This window comes from Ovis aries, chromosome 1 (genome assembly GCF_016772045.2).
Source record: "Ovis aries strain OAR_USU_Benz2616 breed Rambouillet chromosome 1, ARS-UI_Ramb_v3.0, whole genome shotgun sequence".
In the NCBI taxonomy this organism is placed as follows: Eukaryota; Metazoa; Chordata; class Mammalia; order Artiodactyla; family Bovidae; genus Ovis; species Ovis aries.
In genome coordinates this window covers 123,165,302-123,179,397 of record NC_056054.1, presented here as the reverse complement: position 1 = coordinate 123,179,397, position 14,096 = coordinate 123,165,302, and the positions used below count along the sequence as shown (strand labels likewise).

Sequence of the window (14,096 nt, the reverse complement as noted above, 5' to 3'; positions counted from 1 at the left end):
GCATTGGCAGATGGGTTCTTTATCACTAGCGCCACCTGGGAAGCCCCCGTTATGATTTTACTAAGCAGCTACTATGTGCCAGACTCTGGGCAAGGCACCTTCCTCATATTTTCTCCTAACCTTTATAATAGCCCTAGGAGACAAACACTGTTATACCCATTTTACTGATGAGGAAACTGAGGCTCAAATAAGTCCTGCTGAGGCTACAGGCTAGCTGCTATCCACCAGCCAGGCACCAGGACTCTGTCAGACATAAACAGGCTGAGGCTTTGAGCAGAAAAGCCTTAGACTATTTCAGCGAGGGAGATTTGCATGCTCAACGCGGATGTCTTCACCGGAGTAAATATTTCCAGGTCAGAGCGCCTTTGGGAGAGGAAGGAGGTGGCCCCCCAGCTCCAGTCTCCTTAACTGCACCCTGGGAAGTCTGCACACTGCCTTTCTTTTTCCCCTCCTGGTGGTCTAATCTGGAGTCAGATCCAGCCGCTGGCTCTTGCAGATGGGGAAGGACTGCCAGCCAACGGGAAAACAACAGGTGAGCCTCCAAACAGTCCCCTTCTGTGCCTTGGTCAGGGTGTCTGCCCGGGCGACCACAGGGCCCCGCTGACTTCTAGAACCTTCTGTCTCTGCAGGTGTTTTAGGAACTTGGCCTCAGCGCTTCAGTGACCCATATTTTATTACCTTTCAGGTTTCTATAATTCATCATTCAGTCCCTTCTGAAAACCTAGAATGAGAGTTTAGCAGCTCAGAGCCCCGGCCTCTCTCCATTCTCTCCCCAAACACATCAGCTTGTTTGTTCCCTTTCATCCGGGCTCTTCCTGTCGCATTCTGCCCGTTCAATGGGGAAAGAGTGAAACCGGATGGCTGGACCCAGTGCGGGGAAATGACTTCAGAGCCACCTTTGTTTCCTTCATTCCTTTGAGCACACTTGGCCCCTGCGTCTCTATGAAAGGGCTTGTTTGAACCATTTGGAACATCTCGCGAGCGGGAGATGCTGTGGCCAGAATCACTCACATCTTTTCAGGCTGCCTGAGACTGGGTGAAACTGCCAAATTTTTGCAACAAAACTAACCATGACATTGGACATTGTGTTATAAATTAGCCACAGCCTTCCAAGCAAATTGTCTCTTTTCATTGTGTCAGTGTAAGCCTTTGGAACGTTTGGCTCCAGCTACTGACTTCGGGGAGACTCAGAGAATATTTTTGTTCAGCCCCAAACCAGCCCTTCAGACACCAAGCTGCATGGGCTAATATATGTATCTTAGTTGACAGCTCTTCTTACCACACTTACTCAGAAGCCTCCTGTTGGTTATATTTCATTTCTCTGCCTAAAATTCGGTTAATGGGCTTCTCAGTTTTGATGTAGCAGGAACCATCTCCGTTTGTCTTTGAAACAAAAAGATGTACTTCTTTTTTCCTAGGCTTTTCACAATGATTATTGGAAGTTTCTTTGAAGGAAGAGTTCTTTTCAGAACTCCAGTGAGAGTTATTAAAATATGTTATTACATTGCTCTAGGTGACATATAGAATTTCAACATTTGGTACTCACAGAAGCAATGAAAATTTCTATTTCTGTTAAATCACTCTGTGTTTTTTTAAAAAAGAAAACATCTACCCATCTACTTGAGTTCTGTCACCAACAGCCAGATCAAGTGTTTGCTATTAAAAGGAAATCTGGGAAAAAAAAAAAAAAAAGCTCAAATGCTATCTCATTTCTTTTCTTACTTTTCGTTTAACTTTTTTCCACAGAGAAGAGGGCAGCGGACACATTTGGACTTAAAAAATAATTTTATAGTAAAGTTCATTAAAATTGAGTTGAGATGACATTTATCGGAAATAGAATAAACCTTCTTACAATGTGTGCGAAACACACCCGTTCCATTGATGATCCATTTTTACTGGAGTAGAGCTGATTTACACATTGTGTGAGCTTCTGCTGTATGGCACAGAGACTCAGCTATAGATCTACAATGTTCTAACCATACAGAGACCACGCACTGCTGCCTGCGCCCCTCCTCCCTGGAAGAGGGGACACTTGCGACCGTCACAGAGCGTTCAAGCAACATCGTATGTGTGGGCTTCCTGGTGGCTCAGTTGGTAAAGAATCTGCCTGCAATGCAGAAGACCAGGTCGGATCCCTGGGTGGGGAAGATCCTCTGGAGAAGGGAATGGTTCCAGTATTCTGGCCTGGGGAATCCCATGGACAGAGGAACCGGGCAGGCTACAGTCCATATGGTTGCAAAGAGTCAGACATGATTGAGTGATTAACACATGCACACACACACACACACACACACACACACACACACGACACACATTAACAATGTCATCAGGTCATAACAACTGGATCAACTTGCACTCCCTTTTAAAACTGAACAAAATGCCTATTCTTTCTTATTTTCCCAGTAGGAATCTTTATTTAATCTGAACTGTTGCTAAGCATGACTTAGAGTCTATTGAGATGATCTCCAGCTGAGAGGTATCCACACGTGTCCAGGGATCTCTGTTCTACCAAGAAAACCTGCCAAGTGTCAGCCGCCTCCGCCCCCCTCCATCCTCTCTCTCTGCTCCTCTCCTTGGTGCACCTGCCCCCCCCCCCCAACTTCTGCAGCTTCTTCCCTGTCTCTTGTGTTCCGGGTGGAGCTCTGCCTGGACGGGATGGGGAGGCTGATAACAGGGCGAACAGAGATGTGCTGGCCACAGCGTACATGTCAACACCTCTTGGGTAATGGAAGATTTCCAGAGAATTCTGCCCTTCTTAGGAGAAAGCAGCACTTTAAAAGTGAGCCCTGGTCTCATTACAAGTCAAGCTGCAGCAAGTTTCAACAGCATGTTTCAGCAAAGATGACATTTTACACTTAGCTAGCCTTCTTCAAGAAGGCACTCTCTCCAGGGAAGTCAGGGGGACTTTGCAGCCTGTCTGTGCTTACAGAGGGGGTGGGTGGTACCACACACACATTGAGGCTTTGGGGCCCCATCATCTGCCACTGCAAAACTTTTAGCTTCTCTACCCAAAGCAAGGGTGGGAGGCAGGTTTAGGGGAACAGACAGGGGATGTTTTAAGTTTCTACCCAAGAAAAAGGAAGCCTGCCACATGTATCTCCTTGGGGTGAAAGGAGTCACTAACACACACACACACACACACACACACACACACACACACACACACTTTATGCAAAGACGAGAGTGGTTGTTATGGCGGATGTAAGTTGCTCCCCAAGCATGTCCTGAATGTGGGAGGCCACAGCAGCTGGCTCCCCTGGAGCCAGCCCACAGGGCTCCTGCCAGGGGCTATAATGGCCTGCTGGCCCTTGCCAGCTGCCACATTCTGCATGCCGCTGGAGGTCTGCTTCAGCAGAAGGGGCATCCAAGTGACCAGCTTCAACAAGCACCAAGTCCTGTGCCCATGCTAGGCCCGCACGGCCACCCAGAGCCCTCTCCTAGGGCTCAGGCGAGAGCACTTTTATATACACTGACCAGCAGGTCCTACTGATGGTGTCCCAGGACAGAGAAGGGATCCCTCCTTCCTCAGGACAGAGGTCTGGGGAGGCTCAGGGCTCTAGCAGTCATGTACAGATGTGAGAGTTGGACCATAAAGAAAGCTGAGGGCTGAAGAATCGATGCTTTCGAATTTGGGTGCTGGAGAAGACCCTTGAGAGTCCCTTGGACTGCAAGAAGATCCAACCAGTCCCTCCTAAAGGAAATCAACCCTGAAAATTTATTGGAAGGGCTGATGCTGAAACGGAAGCTCCAGTACTTTCGCCACCTGATGCAAAGAGCCGACTCACTGGAAAAGACCTGGATGCTGAGAAAGATTGAGGGCAGGAAGAGAAGGGGATGACAGAGGATGAGATGGTTGGATGGCATCACCGATTCGATGGACAAGAGTTTGAGCAAACTCTGGGAGATGGTAAAGGACAGAGAAGCCTGGCGTGCTGCGGTTCATGGGGTCATAGAGCTGGACACAACTTAGCAACTGACCAGAAAAGGGGGGGACTAAAGAGAAGCATCAGAGACACCTCCAGGAAAGAGGGGCCCTTTGTGGGGAAGAGCAATGTGTGTGTTTCCATCTCTGATCCCTGGGCACCCCTGCCTGTGGAGGGGGATTTTTTAAGCCACTGTCCTAGGTTGAGCTTCCCAGGTGGCTTAGATGGTAAAACGTCTGTCTACAATGCAGGAGACCTGGGTTCGATCCCTGGGTCGGGAAGATCCCCTGGAGAAGGGCATGGCACCCACTTCAGTATTCTTGCCTGGAAAATCCCATGGATGGAGGAGCCTGGCAGGCAAAGAGTTGGACATGACTGAGTGATTTCACTTTCACTTTCCTAGGTTGAGCTTCTGTCTTTCTCATCTACTTCCTCTTTCTGCTGGCAGGGGAAAGCCCCAGCGTCCACACCTAGGATGTGGGCAGAGGAGGAAGCCAGAGGGTCCTCAGCTACAGGACAGTGGGGTCCTCAGGGTGAGGGCAAGCTTTGCCAGAGGAGGCCGGTGTAGGTGGGATCCCAGGAGCCCTCTCTTCTAGGACATGCCCGAACCCATCAACTCCCCCATACTGGCTTGGCCCAGGCTGTCTCCTCCATCCTTTCACCCCATCCCCAGCCCTCTTCATCGTGGCCCCCTCCCCAGCTTCCTGGAGGCCTGGTCCAGCTGGAGGGAATTCTGGAAGCTGGTCACCGATAGGGCAGCTCTGCCTGTCCTGTCTGAAGGTTAATCCTCAACCCCAGAAACTCATCACCCTCTGGGAGCCTTAGTTTCATCATTCACAGCAGGAATTTTAAAAATGCTCAGCTCCTAGGGTTCCCCTGAGAGTCAAATGCAAGTGTCTGTGAAAATGCTTTGAGAAACAGGATGCCTTAACACAAGGGCAAATGATTACACCCACACTTACCTGCTTGAAGCGTCTTGGTAGGATCCCCTAGCACACTTGAGGGACTTACTTAGGGAGAGAGGAAGAGGCCCCAGGAAGGATCTGAGTCTCCTGCAGAATTATATGGACAAGAAGGAGAGAGATCAAGGAAATCACCTTGAAAGTTTCAAGCAGGTCAATTCAGTTCAGTTCAGTTACTCAGTCATGTCCCACTCTTTGCGACCCCATGGACTGCAGCACGCCAGGCCTTCCTGTCCGTCACCAACTCCCGGAGTTTACTTTCAAGGTGATTTCCTTGATCTCTCTCCTTCTTGTCCATACAATTTTGCAGGGGACTCAGATCCTTCCTGAGGCCTCTTCCTCTCTCCCTGAGTCCCTCTAGTGTGTTAGGGGATTCTACCAAGACCCTTGCCTCTCTGTGAAACCTAGGGGAAACTCTTGGATTAAAGCTCCATTGGGAGTTTGCACATTTCAAGGAGGAACCTGTGAGCTAGTGGAGATTTCAAACCAAATACTCAGACACCCCCAGGATACACTGTCATTGCAAAGCTCCGGGGGGATAAAGAAATGAACAAGTGGTTCCCACCCTCAAAACAATCACAAGTAAGTGTAGAGATGATAACCTCCACATAACACAATCTAGGCTACAGGGGAAAGCTGCCAATGGTTTGCCAAGAGTGATGAGGGGAAGAAGATGAGAAATCACCAAGACTTTGAGAAGAAAGTAAATTGGAGCTAAACCTAAGGCCTGGACAGGATGTTACAACAAAACTGGAGGTCAGACTCTTGAGAGTCCCTTGTTCTGCAAGGAGATCCAACCAGTCAATCCTAAAGGAAATCAGTCCTGAACATTCACTGGAAGGACTGATGCTGGGGCTGAAGCTCCAATACGTTGGCCATCTGATACGAAGAACTGACTCACTGGAAAAGACCCTGATGCTGGGAAAGATTGAGGGCAGGAGGAGAAGGGGACAACAGAGGATGAGATAGTTGGATGGCATCACTGACTCGACAGACATGAGTTTGAGTAAGCTCTGGGAGCTGGGGATAGACAGGGAAGTCTGGCGTGCTGCAGTCCATGGGACTGCAAAGAGTTGAACACAACTGAGCAACTGAACTGTACTGAACTGGAGGTCAGAAGCAAAGATCAAAGTGGGGTATTGGGACTGACACGCACACTACAGATACTATGTATAAAATAGATAACTGATGGGAATATACTGTATGGTGCAGGGCACTCTGCTCCGTGCACTGTAGTGACCTAAATGGGAGGGAAATCCAAAAGGGAGGGGATATATGTGTGGCTGATTCATTTTGCTGTACAGTAGAAACTAATGCAACATTGTAGAGCAACTATACTGTGAAAAAAATTAACAACAATAAAAAAGAAGCAAAAGGTCAGAGTGAGCCTACGGGGAGAATGTTAATGGAAGAAAACAGAACAAGACAGCCCTGAAATCAGCAAGCACAGCCAATGGACCACGAGAGCTGAAATCAGTCCCTGCAACGATAGGTCCTCCAACAGCATCCCTCTTCTTACAGGAAAGGGGACCACGGTGGAGAAGCTCATTTTCTCAAAGTCAGCATCAACATCAGTGCTGTCCAGGAGACCTCTCTGTGATGATGTCTAGGAGACCTCTCTGTGATGATGTCCAGGAGACCTCTCTGTGATGATGTCCAGGAGACCTCTCTGTGATGATGTCCAGGAGACCTCTCTGTGATGATGTCCAGGAGACCTCTCTGTGATGATGTCCAGGAGACCTCTCTGTGATGATGTCCAGGAGACCTCTCTGTGATGATGCCCAGGAGACCTCTCTGTGATGATGCAATGTTCTCTGTGCTGCCGAACAGATGGCCATGATGGCCACTGCTAAGCACTTGAGGCAACGCTAGTGCAGCCAAGCAACTAAATTCTAGCTTCACCTTAGTTTAGTAAATTAAATTGTAACAGGCACAGGTGCTAGCGGCTACCGTAGTGGATGGTGGAGGTTTCTATAGCAAAAGGGACTCAGCCTGTGCTCCTCTCCCGTGACGATGACAAGCTGCAGCAGTGTGCCCTGGTGCTGGGGTAGAAAACACTCACAGCCACCAAGCGATGCTCTTCCATTTAGGGAAGAGAAAGGTTCAGTTCTACCCTGAACAGATACGAGTGTGTGGGTGAGTTGCTGTTTTGTTATTTTGGCTGGTTATTTTTTTTTTCTGATAAAAGGCAGATTTCTGTTTTTGTTTAACCAAGAGTCGGGTCACTGATAAAGTGAATACGTGTCCCTTTGGGGTAGGAAAGAAGCTCCTTAGTCCCTAAAGCCCTTTTAATCAGAAAGAGAAGAGAGAAAGAGGCTGGAAGTAAACATTCTAATGCTACTGGTCCTTGAGCCCAGAAATTTGGTTCTTAAAGCCTTGAAGAAAATCACATATTAATAAGACACCTGTTTCAACCATTCTCATAGCAGCATTATTTGCAATGGCCAAAAACATGGAAGCAATGGAAATGTCCATCTACAGAGAACTGGATAAACAAAACATGGTATATACATACAATGGATTGTTACCCAGCCTTAAAAAGAAACGAAATCCTGACTCTAAAGCTGGGATGAACAGCGAAGACATTATACTACAGGAAACAAGCGTCATTAGAAAATAAACGTGGTGTGATCCCCTGTAGGAGGTAGCCGGATTCATAGAGGAATAATGGTTGCCAGGAGTTGCAGGAAGGATGGGGGACTGCTTAGTAAATACAGAATTCCAGCTTTTAAAGACGAAGAGTTCTGCGGATTGGATGCACAACAATGCGCCTGCACGCAACTGTACGCTTACATATGGTTAAGACGCTAAATTAGATGTTATGTGTATTTGACCACAATTGAAAACAAACTATTTTGTATCCTGAATATTCATTGGAAGGACTGGTGATGAAGCTGAAGCTCCAGTACTTTGGCCACCTGATGCAAAGACCCGACTCATTAGAAAAGCTCCTGATGCTGGGAAAGATGGAAGGTCGGAGGAGAAGGGGGCGACAGAGGACGAGATGGCGGGATGGCATCACTGACTCAACGGACATGAGTTTGAGCAAGCTCCGGGAGATGGTGATGGACAGGGAAGCCTGGCGTTCTGCCGTCCCCGGGGTCGCAAAGAGTCGGACACGACTGAGCTACTGAACAACAAACAACAATATGCATATGTATACAAAAAAAGCAGAGACAGCACAGGAGCTTTAGCCTCATCATACCAGCACCAGTCCTCCACGAGCCCCACTCCACCCGAAAAGGAGGCGTCCCTGCCTCCCTCCATCCCGCGGTTGGGGCGGGGGTAGCGGGGTAGGGGGTGGAGTGTCGTGTGATTTTCCGTCTTGCGCTCACAATAATCTCCTTAAGCCGCGCCAGCGGTACCTCGGCGCCCGCCCCCGGGGAGCGGGCAGCCAATGAGCACGCGCCGGAGCCGCACCTCGCGCCCGCATTGGCTGCGCCCGGCAGCCCGCGACACCGCAGGTTCCCAAGCCGGGTTTAAAGCGGTCGCGCGAGGGCTCCTACCTCGCCATCCGCTCCCCGCGCGCAGGTCTGCGGGGCGGGGCGGCCTGCCGAAAGGCCCACCCCAGGGCGTTCCTGAAGGGCGCCTCGGCCGCCCCCATCGGTCCCCCAGATGTATTATGCGGTTTCCCAGGCGCGCGTAAACGCGGCCCCCGCGAGCATGCTGCGGCCGCCGAGGCCGGGAGACGTGCCGGTCGGGGCCTCCCTGTACGAGCTGGTGGGCTACCGGCAGCCGCCCTCCGCGTCCTCTTCTTCTTCCTCCCCGACGGGGGCCGCGCTCCTCCCCAAGGCTGCGCGCGACAAGCCGGAGGCGCCCGCCGACACGCCGGCCACGGGACCCGGGACTGGGGCGCACGCGGGCGGCGGGCCCCGGGCCGATGCCAAAGAGGAGCAGCAACAGCAGCTGCGGCGCAAGATCAACAGCAGAGAGCGGAAGCGGATGCACGACCTGAACCTGGCCATGGACGCCCTGCGCGAGGTCATCCTGCCCTACTCGGCGGCGCACTGCCAGGGCGCCCCGGGCCGCAAGCTCTCCAAGATCGCCACGCTGCTGCTAGCCCGCAACTACATCCTGCTGCTGGGCAGCTCTCTGCAGGAGCTGCGCCGCGCGCTTGGCGAGGGCGCAGGGCCCGCCGCGCCGCGCCTGCTGCTGGCCGGCCTGCCGCTGCTCGCTGCCGCGCCCGGCTCGGTGCTGCTGGCGCCCGGCGCCGTGGGGCCGCCAGACTCGCTGCGCCCGGCCAAGTACCTGTCTCTGGCGCTCGAGGAGCCGCCGTGCGGCCAGTTCGCGCTCCCCGGCGGCGGTCCGGGCGGCGGCGCAGGGGGCCCTGGCCTCTGCACCTGCGCCGTCTGCAAGTTCCCGCACCTGGTCCCGGCCGGCCTGGGCCTGGCCGCTGTGCCGGCGCAGTTCTCCAAGTGAGAGCCAGCTCGCCACCTCGGCCCGGCCTCCCGCCGCGCAAGCCGGGCAGAGCCAGGAGGGCACTTCGGACCTCCTCGCCCAGAGACAGGGACTGCTGGGCGTCCCCTTCCCCGCCCCCATCCCAGGGAAATTAAAGTGACCCGAGCGGATATTCGACGTAGCGTCAGGGCTCTTTGGGGTTCTGGGTGGCTTCCAGCTGCTTTGCGCTCACGTGCGCGCTCTCACCGTCACCCCGCGCCTGTGTCTCACTGTTCCTGGAGTCGTGCGTTTCGCAAGGGCGATAAGGACTTTAGGGCGCCGGGCTAGCCCGAGTGCGGCGGTGGGCCTACACCTGCCGAACCAGGGAACCAAGGGGCTGCTCTCGGAGGGCGGGGGGCTAGGGGTAGACTTGGAGGTGTTTCCTTCTCCTCGGCCAGAGGTCACAGGCGCCCTTGTTCACCAGCAGCCAGTCCCGGGTAGAGGAGGCTGGCTGACCCTCGGGAAGCCAAGAAAGACCATGCTGTCAGTGCAGACGGCCTCGCGCATAGCAGACGAACAGACAGACCCTCGGCGGCCAGACGGTTGGCATCGCGGTACCGCGGGAGGGGCGGTGACAATTCCCAGGTCGATGAGTGTGCTGGATTGGAAAGCCCGCTTTCATACCCCGTCTATGAGAGTGCAGTTTTTTGAGAATCGCAGAACCGGATGTTTTGTCGCGATGATGCGCTCTTAAATCTAAAATCTTCTGAGAAGGGCGGTTTGGACCTCGAGATTCCTCCTTTTGTCTCCCCTTCCCGCAGGGGTAGCGTAGGCAACATTTGAGCTTGCTTGAAAACAACCACCTTCCACACACACCCGCCCCCCGCCCCCCTCCTGCAGACGGGCTTCCGGGCGTACTCAAAGAAAATAGGTAACAATGCGTTTCGCGGTTGCCGGCTTGGCAGAAGGCAAGATCTCTAATTAACGTTCTGCCTCGTTAAATACGGAGGGGGACCAGGCACCCCGCTGCGGTGGCCACGGCGGGGGGTGGTGTCTTCTGCGCGGTCCCTTCGCGTTCGGGGGGTCTTGGACCAGCGCGTAGGGCAGGTCTTCTGGCCGCTTCTGGATGGAAAAACTACATTGGTTTGTTACAGACGTTAGCAAATTACTTCATCCAAGATGACTTCATGATCTTTCAGCAGCTTGCTTTGGATTTTAAGGTTTCGGGGTTGTTGATAGTAGCCGAATTTAACTGGCATTTTATTATTATTTTTTTCCCCTCTAACTGTCTCCCTGTGCTGTGAAGAGTCAACAAAATAAACATGTAAGGGCCTTACATTTTTCCGTCTGATTTGTTAATTAAAAAAGTCCTGGTGCCCTGATGGATTGAGAACCTCAGGATGAAGGGTAATAAATAATTAAATGACTCAAGTCAAAAGGTTTAAACCTGACTTCCTGGTTTGTAAAAACTAATCCAATGAAATCAACTGTTGGTCAAGTTGAGAGGCATCTGAAGGGGCAGGCAGGTGAAGGGGTGGATGAGGAGAGAGGGAGGGATACCAGGAATCAGTTCTTAGCCAAACTTGGTGGGGTGGGTCTTTTCACACTACAACTTTGGCCTCTGAAAAATGGGTTATGAAATATATTTATGATAAACTTACTTTACATCTCATCATCTTTCTCAGAAATCTACCATTTCTGTCTTAGTGGACAGAAACTCAAAGCTGTGAGCTTTCCCCCCATCATTTAAAATCAGGTTGGAGTCATCTCCTAGGAAATTGTGACCTTGGAAATCATTTTATTCTAACAGGTGAAGAAATCTCTTCTTTCTGAAGATGTGATAAAGAAATTGGAATGTGAACTTGCTCACATGTAGTATTTAACAATTCATAGTTACTAATGAAATCCAACCACATTTAAAGGTAGGGGGACTGCAGGGATGAAGTAGTGTCCCCTTTAACCTGTGGTAAATTAAAGAAAGGCCAGAGAAGGCAATTTACTCAATTTTATCCATACTGGCTAGTCTGAAGCATGTATACATTTAGGAAAAATAAGCATTCGCTTTGGGAACACAGATGGGGTTGGTAGGAGGGGGTGCCAGCAGGATGGAATTTTCTTCTCTACCATCCTTGATAAGTGTCTGTTTACTCAGGGAGGATGGGCAGGAGAGGATTTGAGGGAAAGTCACTCTGTGGTTCCAACCCATTTTGGGGAAGAATTTCTCATTCCTCCTGACTCTGGATCAGAAAAGTCATAGGCTTCTATTATAACTAAATTTGAATTGTGACCTTTTGTGTATTTAATGGCTGTCTTTGCTTACTTTGCATCTTGACAATGGACAGAAAGAAAACGAACAACTAATCAAAACCAAATCAGGTCCCCCTCCCTAAAAAAATATTTCTAGGATATTAGAAATAAACAGTTCCTCCCATCATCCCAACTACATCACCTAGATGCCATCCTCACTTTCAGACCATCTCTAAGAGAAGCAGAGAGCCACAGGGCAGAAAGGGGTGTGTGGTCTCCCTCCTGTCTCTACTTATGCATTGAAGATTTATAGGGAAAGATAAGAGAGATAACACTACATGTGATTTTTTATTTATCAGAAAATCAAACCCTATCATGGTTTCCAGAACCAAAGGTTATGAGTGAATTTCACAAGGATAAGTAGGGCTGTTTTGAGTATCATCAAATTATTTATCTGCCTGCATGTAGCATCTTAGTGTGCCAAGAAAGATTAACAGACTCACTTTTAAAAGTTTACTTATTTTTTAATTAAATGATAATTGCTTTACGGAATTTTGTTGGTTGCTGCCAAACATCAACATGAATCAGCCACAGGTATACATAGGTCAATCCTAAGGGAAATCAGTCCTGAATATTCATTGGAAGGGCAAATGCTGAAGCTGAAGCTCCAATACTCTGGCCACCTGATGGGAAGAACTGACTCCTTAGAAAAGACCTTGATGCTGGGAAAGATTGAAGGCAGGAGGTGAAGGGGACAACAGAGGACGAGATGGTTGGATGGCATCAGCGACTCGATGGGCATGAGTTTGAGCAAGCTCCAGGAGTTGGTGATGGGCAGAGAGGACTGGTGTGCTGCAGTCCATGGGATCACAAAGGGTTGGACACAACTGAGTGACTGAACTGAACTGATATGTCCCCTCCCTCTTGAATCTCACTCGCATCTCCCTCCCCTTCCCACCCCTCTAGGTTGATACCGAGCCCCTGTTTGAGTTCCCTGAGTCATACAGCAAATCCCCATTGGCTATCTATGTTACATAAGATAAGTAAGTCTCCATACATCTCACCCGCTTCTTCCTCCCTGCCCACTCCCCCACCCCCATGTCCATAAGTCTGTTCTCCATGTCTGTGTCTCCATTGAGCAGGCTCACATTTGAAAGGAATTTGCATCCTGAAAAATAGCAGCAGTGGGCATTCAGGAGTCCTGAGGAATAAAATATAACTATATACAGTGCCCCAAATGCAAAGTTAGAGCTCTGCAAAGTTAGACATGTGTCTATGGGAGGGCAGTGTATTCTGTAGGCACCATATTTAAGAATGGACATGTATCAATGTATGGCAAAACCAATACAGTATTGTAAAGTAAAATAAAGTTTAAAAAAGAAAGGAAAAAAAAAAAAGAATGGACATGTATGTTATAGAGCAAGGAGTTGCTTTTGGAGATCTGCAGGCAGGCCTTTAGCAGAAGGAACAAATTGAAGCTGGTCTTGGAAGGGCTTGGGAAAGCAAAGATCTTATAAGACAGCCTCATCGAGAAAGGTTCACCAGGATTCAGAAACATGATAGAGAGGAACATGTGGCTTGATGCCCCCAAAAGGTCACTGCATCCAGTCAACCACCAACTTGTGATCCCAGCGATGAGAGTGAACAGGGCCCAAGGGGAAAAGACACAAGGCCCTGAGAAATTACGTTGTTCTATGTGCAGGAGCCCAGGTGAGCAATCAGTAAACAGAGGACACATTCAGTACGCTGAGGGGTTTCCCCAACCTGTAGTGATGGGCTATTTACAGGTGTTCTCCTCACAGGGAGACTGGTTATACCAGGCATGAAAATACAACCTTGTAAAATATATAACTTAGAAGGCAAGCGTTCCCATCAAGAAAGAGGCTCCACCCCAAGCATGGAAAGTATTTCACTTTACCAAAGTTCAGATTAATAACAACGGTGCTTCCATGATATGGGTCCAGTTAAGGGTCACCCATCTAGTCTTTGCTGACTTCCCAGGAGTGCAGGTGAGGCCAGGTCCAAGCTGGCAGTCAGTAGAGATTCTGCCTGCTAGCTGGACCTCTAAGCCATAAAGGAAACCAGCCAGAAGGAGGCTGCCACCCAAGGATACGTTATGAACTTGCCAAGAACAAGGTGCTGATTAGGAAGAGCTTTTTCTCACCATGTCACATAACACATCTATTGGGAAAATGCCTTTCTTCTAGGAGGGTTTTTTCGCCAGCTTGCTACCCCTCCCTTCTTCTGCACACTCACAAATATCAATAAGAAGATTAGCACCTTCCAGGATGTAGGCTCAAGAAGCCACAGAAAATGTCATGTTTTTCTAAAACACAGATTCGCTTTTATCAAGCAGATTTTCGTTTCAGGGAAACATGTTTCCAAGCAAAGTCCAGCTTCTCCCTACCAAAGGCAGGATGTGAACACAACAGTTAGCAAGTTAATTCTCAAGACCTAAACTGGCCTCTTTATCTATGAAAAGTGAAAGAAAGTAAAGTGAAGTCACTCAGTCATGTCCGACTCTTTGCTACCCCATGGACTATGGACATGGACATGGTCTATTACGTTCCTCCATCCACGGGATTTT

General features: G+C 49.8%; 1 protein-coding gene across 1 annotated transcript; it reads left to right on the top strand.

Moving 5' to 3' along the window:
• Positions 1 to 8,394: 8,394 nt before the first annotated feature.
• OLIG1 (oligodendrocyte transcription factor 1) lies at positions 8,395 to 10,600 on the top strand. The gene has a single exon (XM_027965635.3). The coding sequence runs from the start codon at positions 8,501 to 8,503 to the stop codon at positions 9,302 to 9,304; it is 804 nt and encodes a 267-aa protein (XP_027821436.1). The 5' UTR covers positions 8,395 to 8,500; the 3' UTR covers positions 9,305 to 10,600.
• Positions 10,601 to 14,096: the final 3,496 nt, after the last annotated feature.